Here is a 17,452-nt window from a genome sequence, read left to right on the forward strand (position 1 = left end):
GAACAAGAACTTTGAGTTATGCTTGTTTTTGTTGATCAATAGGTCAGCTTTGTAGTCAATAATGCATGCTTATAGTCTAAGATAGCATCACGCCACGCAAGGTGGAATACTTCTAATTTTGAACGACGCCATTTCCGTTCTAGACCTCTTGCTTTATGCTTGAGGTCATGCAGGTAATCACTGAACCAAGGTGACTGCGATTTGGGGGAGTGCGGTTTCAACACAGGTGGTGCAATCATGTCGAGTGTCGTTTTGAGCACTGAGTTTAAACTGTCCACAAGTCTGTCTACTGACTGGGTATTTGTCAAAAGTGAGGCTAAGACATCAGGCAGTCTAGTTTCTAGCTCAGTCTTAGTTCAGGAGTTGATGCATCGCTGCAGTGATAAATAAGGTTGTTGTTCCACTAAACACGGCAGCAAAACTGTAAACTTAATAAATGAGTGATCAGAGACCACAGAGGCATGATGTCAATATTCGTGACAGCAATACCACGTGCGAGAACCAGATCCAGGGTATTTCCACTAATGTGCGTCGAATCCCGAATGCATTGCCGAAATCCTAATGCATCCACAATTTCCATAAATGATTTGCAGAGGGGATCAGAAGGCTTATTTATATGAACGTTAAAGTCACCAATGATCAGAATGTTATCTGCACTAGTTGACAAGTTAGAGATGAATGCACCAAATTCATCTAAGAATTCAGAATATGAATATACTGTATATAGGAGGCCTATATACAGTGACAAAGTAATACGGCTGATTTTTATTCTTCTGACCTTGGCAATGCGTAATATCCTGAGCGGAGCGGAGAATCAGATGCTCAAACGAGTTATATTTGTGACCCCCAACAGCTAATAAGCTAAACCTAGATTTATAAATAAGAGCAACACCCCGCCTTGCTTCGCATCACGAGGGACGTGACTAAATGTATATGCTGATGGGCAGGCTTCAAGGGGAGGACAGCTGTAGGTTTAAGCCAGGTTTCACATAACTCAATCATATCTAATTGATGATCAGTAATTAAATCATTAATCAACAATGATTTTGAGGACAGTGATCTTATGTTAATGTGACCCAGTCTAAGGACCTCAGTGGGGTTGACAGTTGAACTGTTTGGGTTTAAGGGTGGTTCCAGAGTAGCATATATAAGATGCCTAGAAGTAGGTTTAGGTTTGAGACATTCCATGCGCGTTGTAGATAGCAGACACGAAATCTTTGCTATTACTGGAACAACCACTGGGCCATCCTCAATTTCAACATGATTCAATATAGTCATGGGTATTAAGTTTGCAAAGCATATCCCTCTATGATTTTTATGGACACGTCTGCGGCAGCAGGCCACAGTCTCAACTTGTTGAATTTCCCTCCCTGGCAGATAAACTGCACTATCACCATAGTGGATTTTCTGCACTAATTTCCCCACTAAGCTAATGGATTCCACATCCACATTTGTCATAAGCCTTGCAGGGTCTCTAATCACCTTCTCCGTGGCCTGCTGTAGATTCCTAATGTTATCCTCCCTGTAGAGCTCTATCTATGTTCACAGACAAGATGGCGGCGCCTTTCCCAGTAGGGTGGAGGCCGTCCAGCCTCAGCAGGCCACAGCGGCTCCAGAACGAAGGCCAGTTATCAATAAAGCTAAAGCCTTGCCATTGACAAAACTGTGCCAGCCACCTATTTAATGATGTCAGCCTGCTAAACGCCTCATCAGTACCCCGGGAGGGGAGGGGACCAGAGACTATTAATCGATGCCAACTGGAATCCATGTGACCCTCAGCTTTAACATGATTCCCAGTACCTGCACTGGCCATACAGCCCCACAGCATGATGGAACCACCTCCAAATTTTAATGAAGGTGTTTTTCTTGGAATGCTGTGTTCTTTTTCAGCCATGCATACCACCCCTTTTTATGTCCAAATAACTCAATTCTAGTTTCATCAGTCCACAGCACCTTATTTCAAAATGAAGTTGGCTTGTCCAAATGTGCTTTACGATACCTCAGGTGACTCTGTTTGTGGCGTGTATGCAGAAAAGGCTTCCTCTGCATTACTCTCTCATCCACCATCTCTTTGTGCAAAGTGTGCTGTATAGTTGAACGATGCACAGAGACACTATCTGCAGCTGCATCTTGTTGTAGGTCTTTGGAGCAGGTCTGTGGGTTGGCTAGGATGGTTCTCACCATCCTTCATTTCAGCTTACTTGAGATTTTTCTTGGCCTGCCACTTCGGGCCTTAACTAGTACTGTGCCTGTGGTCTTCCATTTCCTCACTATGTTCGTCACAGTGGAAACTGACAGCTGAAATCTCTGAGATAGGTCTTTGTATCCTTCTCCTAAACCATGATGTTGAACAATCTTTGTTTTCAAGTCATTTGAGAGGTGTTTAGAGGGTCCTGTGTTGCCACTCATTAGAAGAGATGCAAAGAGGAGAAACATTTGCAAATGGCCACCTTAAATACCCTTTCTCATGATTGGATTCACCTGTGTAAGGAGATCAAGGGTCAGTGAGCTTACTAAACCAATTTTGTGTTCCAATAATTAGTGCTAAATGTATTCAAATCAATAAAATGACAAGGGTGCCCAAATTTATGCACCTGCCTAATGTTGTTTAAATAATGATTGCACACGTTCTGTGAATACTAGAAACTTAATTTCACTTCTCAAATATTAGTGTGTTCATCTGCTATATGATATATTTAAATTAAATTTCTGATCCAGACAACCAATGATTTATAAAGGAAAATCGTGAAAATTATCAAGGGTGCCCAAACCTTTGGATACATCTGTATGTACTCCGTGTGAGTAGCTTTGTTGCTGCCTTCCATTGGAAGGTGACACGCATTATGAAGACCATTGGGAATGGTGTTTGGATCCTTACCCATGAAAAAGAAGTACTGGAGAGCAGCAATGGTCCTGTTACACAGTGGCACCCAGGTCTGAACTTTGGGTGGCACATCCTTTTTCTGGATGATGGCCATCTTCTACTGCTGTTGAGTGAGCCTGTAAAAGTAACATAGACACTCCCTTGGTACGCCATACCAAGGGAGTGTCTATGGCTGTGTCGAACTGACTTCTTCTGATGGTATTAGTTATCACGCCTGTCAACAATGAATATCTTATGAGTCTTGTCTGTTGTCTCAGTGTATGCTCTGAATGCGATGAATGATATCTTGTTGAGGGTGACTATTTACTTGAAGCTTCACTGTTTGATGCTCCTCTGCTCACGGGTGATTTCAGTGTGACCACAGATACTGATGAGGCTAGTTTGTAGACCTAAATCACCTCTCATGGATCTAACAATTTATGATGAAATTAAATTCTTGTTGATAGTGACATAAATTCATTCCAAAGTTTTGTTGTGGATTTACTATGAGTCACTGAGTAGCACAGCTGGACATGGTACTCCGATACAGATTTTTCTCTTTAGAAGATGCTTGGAACTCCTCTTTCTCTGTTAGCAACTTATGTTGCTCCAAGTCCAACAGACTCCCAACAAACATCTCAAAATTAATTAATTAAATATATGTTTACTTAAGACATTCTCTCATTTTGTGTTCTCTTGTAGACATGTAGCTGGTCTGAATGCTGGCAGAGCAAAAACTATTGCTGAGTGGAGAGAGCAGAATGGGCCCTTCATCAACAGGGAACAACTCAAACTGGTTAAAGGCATGGGGCCCAAGACCTACCAGCAGTGTGCCGGCTTCATCAGAATCAACCCACAAACTCTACATAGGTAAACATCTATATGACCAAATCAATAGAACGTAAGAGTGTGTGATCAGTTTTAGTTAAATTTAACAGGTGTAAAACCTTTTCAAAAATAATGAAAATATGGTAAAACTCTAATATTTAGAAATGAGAGCAATGTGTGACTACTGTTCACATTTAAAATGACTAGACATTTCTTTCAAGTGATTAAAAATAAATTTTTTTAATTTCTGTTTGGGGATGCCTGTATTTTATGAGAAAATTAGGTTGTATTTAATCAGATTTTTAGAATCATTTGATAATTGAACAGTCATCGTTGTGTGTCTTATACCCAGCAGTGCAACAAGAAAGAGAACAGTTGTTTTGTTTGCAGTTACTGTTTGTGCATTGATAAGTGATTAGTTTCTTTAATGAAAAAGAAAAAAATGGACAAAAAATACACCAAATAGTGATTATGCAGCTTTTAAAGGCTACGTCCACACACATACACGAGTATTTTGGAAAAGTTGGATTTAACTGCCTTTGTTAAATAAATAAATAAATAAAAATAAAAGTTCTCATTCATACAACCACTCTTAAAAAAATCGCTTCTACACAAGAACACAAAAAACATTGTCAAGTACAGCATAATAAATCGACAGGCAGTGATATCACCATACCTGTATAACCATGTTGACCAAAAAAAAAGACAAAAACAATGCCAACACTGAGAGTTTCTGAAAATCTTCATTCTGGAAGTAGTTTTACAACAGCTCCATTTTCAATTACTTTAAACACAGTTTGCATGTAGACAAAAGGGCAAACATGTAGAAAAAGCTATGTTTTCCAAAATATCTGTGTAAGTGTGAACAGCGCCAAAGAATGACAATGAAAAATGGCCATCTACAATCCTAAGCACTCTGACATGAGTTTAAAGAAAGCTTTAAATAAAATATTTTTTATTATTATTATTGTTATTATTATTAATTTAATTTTTATATCAGTGTTTCTGAATTTTGCCTATTTATTATCTCGGGGTGTAACGATGCAGTAGCTCCACAATACGCTACGTATCATGATGCACCAATCATGATTCAGTACATATTACCCTACATTATTAAATCACTTTTCCCACTAATTTTCAGAAAGTAATCTGTGTTGTATCTTTAAACTTAAAAAAAAAAAACAAATTATTCAGAAGTATAAATTGTCATCCTTGATGTAATCTGTCTCCTATTTCCTTTTTTTTTTTTTTTTTTTTTTTTTTTTTTTTTTTTAAATAACTTGTGATTCTTCTGCAAAAGGTTATTTCCTCTGTGCAATATTTGACCTGTCATGGTGTCATGATACAATTTATATATATATATATATATATATATATATATATATATATATATATATATATATATATATATATATATAAAGCACTGTTTAAGCTTATGCTATTTAATACATGTGAATAGTTGTAATTTTATGTGAAGGCTTTCCAAGACCAGGAACTCTTCATTATCAGATGCCTGTCTTTTTTTTTTCTTAAACAGTGTCAGATTCTCACCTCATCCTCCACCTGCAGTACCAGAGAAAACAGTCGGCAAGAAGAGCAAGGGAAAAACATCTGTCAACATTCCAGCATCATTTAACCCACTCGACCAGACCTGCATACACCCTGAATCTTACCATGTCGCACAAAGGTACAGCACTGTCTTAGTTACACACCACCACAAACACTCGTTAGTTATTGCCCCTGGTCCAGTTCAAGTCCTTTAATAGTGAGTATCTGCTGATACAGACAGTTGTGAAATAGATTATAAAGCATGGTCATTTTTAGCTGATTTCAGCAAACACACTTCTAACATTTCATCTCTATATTAATTCCGGTGAACCAGTTCCCCCAGGTATTTCACATGCACACTGTGATGTGGTGTTGTCGTGACAACAGGTGTCTCATGTCATTTGCTGATCAATGAATTAGACTTCCTTACCTCAGTGACCTGTGTCTGTTCCTGTCATGGAGCCAGAACTGAATCAGTTCATTATAACTTCCGTAACAGCACGAGCCGATCTCGCGATTAACGTAGAATCATCTCGGTTTGTTACTTTTCAGATCATTCCTGTTGGATTTTTAAACTATTTGTCAGTGTATCAGGATACTTTGGGTTTGTTTATCCACCCTGAACACACACACACACACACGTACAGCAGCCTATCTATCCCACTGGCAAAAGCATGTTCAGGCTAAGATGGAGTTGATTTTGACACCGTCTCATATGGAGCTGGTTATCGTGTTGGGGGATTCTGATTTGATTTACACAGACATGGGATACAAGAGAGGAGGCATTGACTCTGTATGTGTCTAAGTGTGGGTGTCCTTGTGTGAGAAATGATTGTTAGCACTGCCGATGCTGATATCAAAAACACATTGAACATCTGCCCACAACTTGTGTAATATGTCCTGTGCTTGCACACGTTGTGTGTGTGTGTGTGTGTGTGTGTGTGTGTGTGTGTGTGTGTGTGTGTGTGTGTGTGTGTGTGTGTGTGTGTGTGTGTGTGTGTGTGTGTGTGTGTGTGTGTGTGTGTGTGTGTGTGTGTGTGTGTGTGTGTGTGTGTTATTGAGGGAGAGACGGTCCTTTCTGCTACAGCTGCAGTCACTCAACTGTGTTTAGTCTACATACATTCTGACACTATAGTGGTTTTAAGCATTGCTCCTCTTATGTTGTTGCTACTCTAATGGGCTCAGTGTGTGTGTGTGTGTGTGTGTGTCTGGGGGGGAGGTGGCATGTGTGAAAATAAATCAAAATTAATATTTTCAGATTTTATGAAATTATGTTTTCAGTTTGTGTAACAACTCTGCACCACATTGCCTTAAACTACATGACATTTCACATGCCCTGTATTGTTTGTTTTTTTGTCTGTATCCTCAAAAATGTACACATTGCTGCATTTAAGGATGGCCCAATCTAATCACAGTGATCAGAATCGGCCCCGATCAAGACGCTATTTTTTAATTTAATTTTGTTTTTTGACTGATCAGTGTCAGATATATTCAAGACGTGTCTCACAGATCAGTGCTCACTCCATTTCATAGACTCGTTGCAGACTGAGCTATCAGCCACTGCTCTGTCAGTGCATGTTGTAAGAGGATATTTATGTTCTGCTCTGTCACCAAGTCTCTTTTTGATGGATGGTGCATGTGGTCCACTTCTTACCATCAGTCAGTTGGCACCTTCCATGTGAATGTACTTTTTTTTTTCTCATGTTCTTGTCAGTGCTTTCCTCCTGCTGTCAGGTACTGTACGTGCCCGAAGTCAGAAAGATATACATATAGAAAATATAGTCTTTAATGTACTTGCATTGTTCTCTGTGCAAGTGTCATGTCTAAATACTAATAAAATCTGATTTGGAATTTGTATTAGTAGATAGTATTAAATTACTCTTGACAGGGATTAAAAAAAATAGCTTGATCAGGACATCCCTTTTCGTAATACTACATTCTTCTGTTTGCCCATTTGTTTTTCTTTCTTGTTAAATTAAGTAACTGATTTTCTTTCTCTGTTTGTAGTTACACCTCCATTCGCTCTTCTGAAGCTAATCTTTTTTTTTTTCTTTTTTGGTCATCCAATTTTGCCTTCCTCTGAAACACAGGTTCTCTCTCTCTCTCTCTCTCTCTCTCTCTCTCTCTCTCTCTCTCTCTCTCTCTCATATCCATCAGTCCGTCTCTCCTCTTTCACTTTCTGTTTTTCTCTCTCAGTGGTGTTTGTTTTTGCAACTCAGTGAGGTTCCCAAAAGCTGCTGTTCTAATGGGACCCTCTTACATGTCAGTCATTGTTATTCAGACATGTCTAAGTAAACAACTGTGTGCACACGTGCGTGCATATTGTAGCATGTTATGTTTTACTTATCTACTTTTGTACATGTTAAGTCTTGAGTTAAAATGATGGCTTTGTCAGAGTGATGCTTTTGTTCACCGATAAATGTGCCTGAAGATTTACTTTGTGCAATTTGCCGTTTCTGTGGGTCTTTAAAATCAAATGTCAGATTTAACAGGACACACAAAACTGTTTGGAATTGTAACGAGGAATATGATATTTGATTGAGGGCTAATCAGTTGGACTATATATATATATATATATATATATATATATATATATATATATATATATATATATATATATATATATATATATATATATATATATAAATGACACCCTTTCTATTTATTTCATTTTGGACTCCTATAATTGGACCGAAAATAGGTAGGATTAATTACTTTTTTTTTCCTGTTGTTGGACCACGTTCTTCCACATGAACAAAGACTGCAACCGTCGCACTTTACCTTCTTCTTCTTCTTCTTCTTTGTCTTTCGGCTGTTCCCGTTAGGGGTCGCCACAGCAGATCAATCGTTTCCATCTCACCCTGTCCTCTGTATCTTCCTCTGTCACACCAACCACCTGCATGTCCTCTCTCAGCACATCCATGAACCTCCTCTTTGGTCTCCCTCTTCTCCTCCTGCCTGGTGGCTCCATCCTCAGCATCCTTCTCCCTATATACCCTGGGTCCCTCCTCTGCACATGTCCAAACCATCTCAATCTCGCCTCTCTGACTTTGTCTCCAAACCGTCCCACCTGAGCTGTCCCTCTGATATGTTCATTCCTAATCTTGTCCATTCTTGTCACTCCCAAAGAGAATCTCAACATCTTCAGCTCTGCCACCTCCAGCTCTGCCTCCTGTCTTTTTGTTAGTGCCACTGTCTCTAAACCATACAACATAGCTGGTCTCACTACTGTTTTGTATACTTTCCCCTTCACTCTTGCTGATATTCTTCAGTCACAAATCACTCCTGCCACCTTTCTCCACCCACTCCACCCTGCCTGCACTCTCTTCTTCACCTCTCTACCACACTCTCCATTACTTTGAACAGTTGACCCCAAATATTTAAACTCATCTACTTTCACCACTTCTACTCCTTGTAACTGCACTATTCCACTGGGCTCCCTCTCATTCACACACATGTACTCAGTCTTGCTTCTACTGACTTTCATTCCCCTTCTCTCCAAAGCATATCTCCACTTCTCCAGACTAGACTCAACTTGCTCTCTACTCTCACTACAGATCACAATGTCATCTGTAAACATCATAGTCCATGGGGACTCCTGTCTGATCTCATCTGTCAACCTGTCCATCACCACTGCAAACAAGAAAGGACTCAGAGCTGATCCTTGGTGTAATCCCACCTCCACCTTGAATGCGTCTGTCATTCCGACTGCGCATCTCACCGCTGTCACACTATTCTTGTACATGTCCTGTACTACCCTAACATACTTCTCTGCCACTCCAGACGTCCTCATACAATGCCACAACTCTTCTCTTGGCACCCTATCATAAGCTTTTTCTAAGTCCACAAACACACAATGTAACTCTTTCTGTCCTTCTCTGTACTTTTCCAACAGTATTCTCAGAGCAAACATTGCATCTGTAGTGCTCTTTCTCGGCATGAAACCATATTGCTGCTCACAGATCTTCACCTGTTTTCTAAGCCTAGCTTCTACTACTCTTTCCCATAACTTCATGCTGTGGCTGATCAGCTTTATGCCTCTGTAGTTACTGCAGCTCTGCACATCACCCTTGTTCTTGAAAATAGGAACCAGCACACTTCGTCTCCACTCCTCAGGCATCCTCTCACTTTCCAAGATTTTATTAAACAATCTGGTTAGAAACTCTACTGCCATCTCTCCTAGACATTTCCATGCCTCCATTGGAATGTCATCTGGACCAACTGCCTTTCCACTCTTCATCCTCTTCATAGCAGCCCTCACTTCTTCCTTGCTAATCTCTTTTACTTCCTGATTTACTCTCACCACATCATCCAGCCTTTTCTCTCGCTCATTTTCTTTATTCATCAACTCTTTGAAATATTCCCTCCACCTTCTCAGCACACACTCCTCACTTGTCAGCACATTACCATGTGTACCACCCTAACCTGCTGCACATCCTTTCCAGCTCTGTCCCTTTGTCTGGCCTATCAGTACAAGTCCTTTTCTCCTTCCTTACTATTCAACTTCTTGTACAGCTCGCAATATGCCTTTTCCTTTGCTTTTGCCACTTCTCTTCTCGCCTTACGCCGCATCTCCTTGTACTCCTGTCTACTTTCTTCATCTCTCCGACTATCCCAAAGCTTTTTCGCCAACCTCTTTCTCCTTATGCTTTCCTGGACCTCTTCATTCCACCACCAAGTCTCCTTGTCTTCCTTCCACTGTCCAGATGTCATACCCAGTACTGCCCTAGCTGTCTCCCTCACCACATCTGCAGTACTCTTTCAATTGTCCAAAATTGCTTCCCCTCCAACTAGTGCTTCTCTCACCTGCTCGCTAAATTTCACACACCAGTCTTCCTCCTTCAGCTTCCACCATCTGATCCTTTGTTGAGCTCTCACTCTCTTCTTCTTTACCTCTAAAGTCATCCTACAAACAACCATCCTATGCTGTCTAGTGACACTCTCTCCTGCTACCACTTTACAGTCTGTGATTTCTTTTAGCTTGCATCTCCTATAAAGAATGTAGTCCACCTGTGTGCACCTTCCTCCACTTTTATATGTTACCCTGTGCTCCTCCCTTTTCTTAAAGTAGGTATTCACCACAGCCATTTCCATCCTTTTTGCAAAATCAACTACCATCTGTCCTTCCCCATTCCTATCCTTGATACCATATCTACCCATTACTTCCTCATCACCTCTGTTCCCTTCACCAACATGCCCATTGAAGTCTGCTCCTATCACCACTCTTTCATGCTTGGGCACACTCTCCACCACCTCATCTAACACACTCCAGAAATCTTCTTTCTCCTTCATCTCACAACCTACCTGTGGGGCATATGCACTGATGATATTCATCATCACCCCTTCAGTTTCCAACTTCACACTCATCACCCTGTCAGACACTCGCTTAACCTCCAACACACTTTTAACATACTCTTCCTTTAAAATGACCCCAACACCATTTCTCTTTCTGTCCTCACCATGGTACAACAACTTGTACCCACCGCCGATGCTCCTGCTCTTACTTCCCTTCCACTTGGTCTCTTGCACACACAATATGTCTACCTTTCTCCTCTCCATCATATCAGCCAGCTCTCTCCCTTTACCAGTCATACTACCAACATTCAAAGTCCCCACTCTCATTTCCACCCTTCTAGTTTTCTTCTTCTCCCGCTGTTCGTGGCAACGTTTTCCTCCTCTTCTTCGTCGTCGTCTTCGCCCAGCAGTAGCCCAATTTCCACCGGCACCCTGTTGGGCAATAGCACCGGTGGCGGACGTTGTTAACCCGGGCCGCAACCGATCCGGTATGGGAATTCGATTCTGAGTCTGCATAGTTGGGTTGGCTTGTTTTAGGCCGGATGCCCTTCCTGACGCAACCCTCCTCATTTATCCGGGCTTGGGATCAGCACTCAGAATGTACTGGCTGCACACCCCATGTGGCTGAGTTAACCAAATTTACATTTTGTGCATGTGATGAACTGTCAAAAAAAAGGTGGGGGGATTTTGAGATTGTCACAATGAAAAAAAAAATCTTTTAACATGATGGCAGCTTGACAAATTGATTGTTCTGTGACTTTCAGTGTTTAACAGTTAAAGGAGCTGTAGCGATTGTCTGCAGATATCGACGCTCCTGCAGCATTTTGTCTTGGTAAATGGATGCATTATTAACAAACCCTACACTGTTTGTGGCATCTGCTAGTGCCACAGATTTCTGTTGTTTCCAGTAAATATATGGTCATCCACAGCAGATGAGGATGAAGAGTTATAGAGGGAGGAGGGGAATGGAAAGAGGACAGTGAAAGAATGCTGCTTCATTGTGTTTAGGGTTTATATAGAATATCATGTTCATCGCATTAGAGAAACTGTATCCCACACTACAGCTCGCAGCCCACACACCATCCTCTTTTTATAACCATATCACAACTCACACACAGACACACACGCGCGTGTGTACACACAGCAAATAAAGAGACTTAATTGAATAAATGTGCAGGTGCATTTTATACTCATAAAAGAGATTGTCCTGAATGTACAATATATGTGATGAGCAACCTGTCCTTAAAGAACATCTGCATTCATTTGTATCAGCTCCACTTGATGAGGAATATTTCACTTTAAAATATTAATGAAGTGCAGTGAATTGTGGAGACAGAAAGGTCCATTGCGTCTGGTGGCTCCACTCACTGAATGTTTTCCTGGAGATTTTTGCTGTATGCTTGCTTTAAATCTAAAATCTCACCCATCTAAACATACACATACGGATTATTGGCAGCAATTATGGTAGTGTGACACCCCCCCCCCCCCCCCCCCCCCCCCCCCCGTCGTAGTTGACGCCTCTGTCCTGGTGGTCCCCTTAAATACTAACACCTCTTTGGGAAAAATGAGATGAAAAACACACACAACCACACACACACACACACACACACCTGAATGTAGAACCCACCACCCACCATCACCACCCTGCGATCCAGAGCCAGATTGTTGGCTGCTCATAAATTAACACAAGTGTTCTGTCTTTGCTACTTTAATCCATTTTCTAGACTTGCTTACTCTAACTGAGGGTCACGAGGGGGCTGGAGCCTATCCCAGCAGTCATAGGGCGCACACCTTAGACAGGACTCCAGTCTATCGCAGGGCTTTGCTACTTTAATCTCATTTTATATTCAGTCAGAGGTTGAACATGGTGTCTCTACAGTTGGGTCACAGCAGGTAGGTTTGCACTGTCTTGAACTCTGACCCTTCTGCTGTTTAGGTTGCATTTGTATGAGCTGAGAAATCATAGGTTTGGGTTCCATTTGATGATTTGTTCTTGATGAATATCTACAAGTAAAGAGACTGCAGTACTGATTGCTGTATATTGTATGGTGTCAGATCAGTGCCAAAACCACATTCATGTAAAAATGCATTCGTATATATTATATTATTTCACACACATAGATATTAACTGCGCACGTGCAAATTATCTCTGGGTGCACGAGTAAACTGCTCCTCAAGTGAGGGAAAAGGTAATTTATGGCACTATGGGGGTTGGTTTTTGGCACAATGGGGGAGCGAACCAGGTCGGCACTGGCTCTGCTATGATTGGTCGTCTCTGGAGAGCGTGGTTTGATTGACAGCCCTCCTCTCTGATGCAGAAGTCAGTCTAACACAACGGTGTTAACCGATTATCGCCCCTTTTCTGCTTAAAACTTTACTCCATTCATCATCTATCTCAGTGACAGATCTCTGAAGCTTCTGTACAACAATCATTTCCACATAAATTCAGCATTATTTAATAATAAATTACAGAAAGTCCAAAAAATCACCTGAGGTTAATGAAACCTGGCACGTTTCAATTTTACTCTACACCCAAACCGATCAAAGGGAATAATGTGAATATTAACCATCAGATGGCAAAATAAAACCTCTTAAATCATGAGCAAACCATTACGCCACCACCTCCCTGAAGAAGACAATGGCATCTCCTTTAAAAAAAATGTATTTATGATTCAAAGTGTTTATGAGTATTGCTTATTTCAAGTATTATCCCCGGCAGCCACAGTTGTTGTCAGCTGAGCTGCCTTTTTTTTCCCCATATCTCTACTCTAAGCAATCAACCCCCCACATACCCTCACACAACCATCAATAATTGGCTTATATTAATTGTAAACGTTCCATCACTAAATTTTGAAAGCAGAACTGCCAATATTGTATTTACCCAAATCCTAATGTGGTAACCTCGTTAAGTTGCCAACATAGTTGGTTGGCTTTTTTTTTTTAACTTCCTACTACAGTATGAGAACAACACAAACATTCCTCACATCTCCTCACTTACCTCACTTACCTAGTCAAGCCAACACTAAGCCCACTGAATGCCGAATAGCCATGCAAAAGCTTACTGCCCTTTTTTAAAAAACCTTTTTTAGGCTGTAGAAAGGCTGTGATGTACAGCAATAGCTGTGTGTATATATGTGCACACACACTATATATTGAGATATTTAAAAAAGACTGGACAGTCATTAGGCAAGAAGGATTTTGTATTCTGTGTCCTGTTAAGCAATTCCAGTTAGGAAAGCCAAGAGTGCTAGACACAGGAAAGAAAGTTGTAGTCTTACACTGGCATCCCTTGTGGTCCAGAGGTGCTGTTTCTTCACCACCGAGCCAATTTTGGCACATGCTCAACTACTATTTTGCAGAGGTCTGGCTTGCTGGTGTTGAGGGATTGATTCCGCTTGTCTCCCTCTTTTGGACGGCAGACAGTGACATTGCTGGCAGGGGGCCGCCCCACTTACAGCTGTCTCACACATAGTTTGTACACAAGCCGTGTTCAGTTACATCCGTACTGTTCCTGCTACTGCCAAATACGCATTTCTATACAACATTGTGTGTGAATCATCTTTATGTGTGTCCACCTGTTCTGTCCATCATGGAAGGGGAAGGTGGGTGGGTTGAAGGGGTGGGGTGGGGGGGCACAGCTGCGGAGTCTATTTGGCGTCAGGCTGCCATTGAGCGACATCCATCATGGACGGTACCCAGCTGGTTCACAAATGCATGGAGACGGCGCATTCGCATCTGTCGCCACTGTGGAAAGTGCCGCCTGTAAATAATATATACATAGTACAAACACGCGCGCGTACACTAAAATCATATTTTCCACAGCTCCCTTTTCTGCTTTGGCTTGTCGAGAATGTAGACTAGTTAATTAGTTTGGATTAAATTCTCAGGCTCGGTGAAATTTAAATGGTGTAACACGACTGAATGTCTAGACATTTTGGAGGTGGGACATCCTGCATGAATAAAATGATGGAAGGCGTCTTTTTCCAACCGGTTGACAGATGAGTACAGTTCAGCGCTGGTTAAATGGAGGCCGTTTCATGAGACTGGGTGTCAGGGCGTTAACAGCCCGCTGTGGATTTATCCGATTTAGCAGGACGTAAAAGAACTGTGTTTGCATTTGTGTGTATATTTTAAGAACAGAAAACTCCATGTCCATGCCTCAAGACTTGGTGTGTAATTAAACTCGCAGCTTTCCAATATTTCCACATTTCTTTCAGGTCTTACATTTTTTTTTTTTTTTTTTTTTTTACATTTTAGCCTGCGCTCTTTCTCTGCCACCCATCTGAATCTCTACTTTCATATAAGGGAGTATATAAGAATCAGCCTATCCGTCTGTCTGTCTCTTCAAGAGGCTGACAAGTTCAACTCCTTCTAAACCATTAGTGGATTTCAGTGAAACTTTACTCAATAGTAGCACACCATTTGCAGATGTGCATCGAGGAAAATAATTCTGGTTTGAGGTCTTCAAGGGGAGATAATTGGATTTTTGTATTTTGATTCATTTATGATTTTCACTTAAGTTTATTGATACAATGCTAAATCACCACATATAGGTTATCCCAAGGCACTTCTCACATGTAAGGTCTAATTAACATTGCCCTCCTGCAGGGCAAGCACATTGGCAGCAGTGGTAAAGAAAACCTCCCTGGAAGAAACTTCAAGCAAACCAGACATAGCAGTGGGCCATCTGCTAGCAACAGCAAAATATATAAAACAAAATTCAACAATGAATTATCATGCAGTCAACCTGCAGAGACAGAAATGTTGCAGTTAAGCAGCCATGCATTATTGCGACTCCGGTGGTCACAATAATGTATGGCTCAATGGACATTCAAACCGTGAAGAGCAGAGTCTCCATAAATAGACTCCCACTGGGAAATCGGTGATAGATGCCAGATAAGTCATTGAAGGGAGCGTTCTCCAGTTTTTGTCCACATCGTTCTTCCTTAAAGGTATAGTGCCACTGAGGTTTTTAAGGTTTAAGTTATAAAAAGAATTTTCTTTGGCACCATTACAATTTTATTCCTTAACATTTAGATATGGGATTCGTAATATGATATTGCAATATGATCAAAATTCATGCCGTCTGGAAACAATTTCGAATTTCAACCCCTGAAGGGTAGAAATTTGAGGGATCAGATGCTATGACCAACATTTGGTAGATTTGGAAGTGTTTTTCAAGAAATCTTATGGATGTTCATGTAAGATGGGTCGCAGGTAATCTCAAAATCTCATGCATGCCAACACGCACTTCCTCCTGTAGTTAGTCTGCACGACGACGATGAAGGAAAAGACAATTCCCCCCAGATAAATATGCCCTCTTTATTAAAATGAGCTGTAATTTTGCAACAAGCTACAAAATTAAACCTACGTTGTAATGTTTAAATTTTGGTAGAAACTAAATTTTCTCAGTTTTGTGAAATTTTAAATGCCCTATAGTTTTAATTCCTTTTCATGCTCCAGATTCCTACAGTTTCCATGGAGATCTCACATGCACCAGTCAGCAGAGAAATTCCAATCCAGGGAAGTTCCTCTTCGCCGAAGGTTTGCGTTGTCATCAGTAGCTTGTCCTCGGACAGAAAACAAAGCATAAATCATTCAGTGAGATTTTGACATCATAAATGCAACTCCTGCTTAAAAAAAAAAGTTGGTGTATTTCATTGAAACGTCACACCACGTGAAGATGTGCAGCAAGGAAGATAATTCCTGTCTGATGTTTTCATGAGGAATATTGGTTTTATTGGACAAAATAATTACATATATAATCAGACTTGTTGGCCTTTTAAGTGCATCGGTTTACTAGTTAATTTCATCACAAAGAGAGTATGGCAGAATGTGGTGTATTATTTGTTCACAAATCTCTAGTTTCTTGAGACCCCAGTAACTGACACAAACGTCATGTTAAACGTTGACCAGTAGTGCACTGGAGCCTTCATTCTTCCCACCCTACCATAAACCATAGGGTATGTCCAATAGCTCAACCATGACCATTTTGCAAAACATATACAATTCACGTTCACCTTGTTCACTATCTCATGCATATTTTAACATTCTTCCTCCTATACAGCTTTCTGTCTCTGATTGGCGGCCGGGCAGACCAGATTGGGAGCGCGGAACTGCGAAACTGCGTGGACAACAAGCTCAGGGTCAGCAGTGTTGAGGAACTGGCAAGGACCATGAACACCACCTCAGAGACGGTCAAGCTCGTCATAGACGGGCTCACACAGCCACCTGGCTTTGACATACGTCAAAGTAAGACTTCCTCCCAATCACAAGCACGCTGAAGGCTTAATGTCTAATCATTGTTTTCCACACAGATAAAGCCAAATACATAAAAATATAGACATCTTATTCATATTCTTTTTTTTTTTTTTTGTTAAAAACTGACTGTGACAAACACGATTCTTGTATTTCATCATAAAAAAACAGGACAATGAACTCTGTTATCATAGAAAAAATAATATAGCACCTTCAATTGCACCACAGACTAAAACAGTTAAATGTGGTCTATTAAACATTAGGTCTCTCTCTTCTAAGTCCCTGTTGGTAAATGATATAATAATTGATCAACGTATTGATTTATTCTGCCTAACAGAAACCTGGTTACAGCAGGATGAATATGTTAGTTTAAATGAGTCAACACCCCCGAGTCACACTAACTGTCAGAATGCTCGTAGCACGGGCCGTGGCGGAGGATTAGCAGCAATCTTCCATTCCAGCTTATTAATTAATCAAAAACCTAGACAGAGCTTTAATTCATTTGAAAGCTTGTCTCTTAGTCTTGTCCATCCAAATTGGAAGTCCCAAAAACCAGTTTTATTTGTTATTATCTATCGTCCACCTGGTCGTTACTGTGAGTTTCTCTGTGAATTTTCAGACCTTTTGTCTGACTTAGTGCTTAGCTCAGATAAGATAATT

General features: G+C 40.7%; 1 protein-coding gene across 1 annotated transcript in view; it reads left to right on the plus strand.

Annotated features, from left to right (window-relative positions):
- Positions 1 to 17,452, plus strand: part of srbd1 (S1 RNA binding domain 1) — a 123,104-nt gene that overhangs the window by 95,988 nt on the left and 9,664 nt on the right. Inside the window, exons 18-20 of the mRNA XM_034184608.1 lie at positions 3,566 to 3,733; positions 5,229 to 5,378; positions 16,602 to 16,786. Of these exons, the coding sequence (XP_034040499.1) occupies positions 3,566 to 3,733; positions 5,229 to 5,378; positions 16,602 to 16,786 (503 nt within the window). The remainder of the gene's footprint in view (positions 1 to 3,565; positions 3,734 to 5,228; positions 5,379 to 16,601; positions 16,787 to 17,452) is intronic.

Source organism: Thalassophryne amazonica, chromosome 13, assembly GCF_902500255.1.
Source record: "Thalassophryne amazonica chromosome 13, fThaAma1.1, whole genome shotgun sequence".
Lineage (NCBI taxonomy): Eukaryota > Metazoa > Chordata > Actinopteri > Batrachoidiformes > Batrachoididae > Thalassophryne > Thalassophryne amazonica.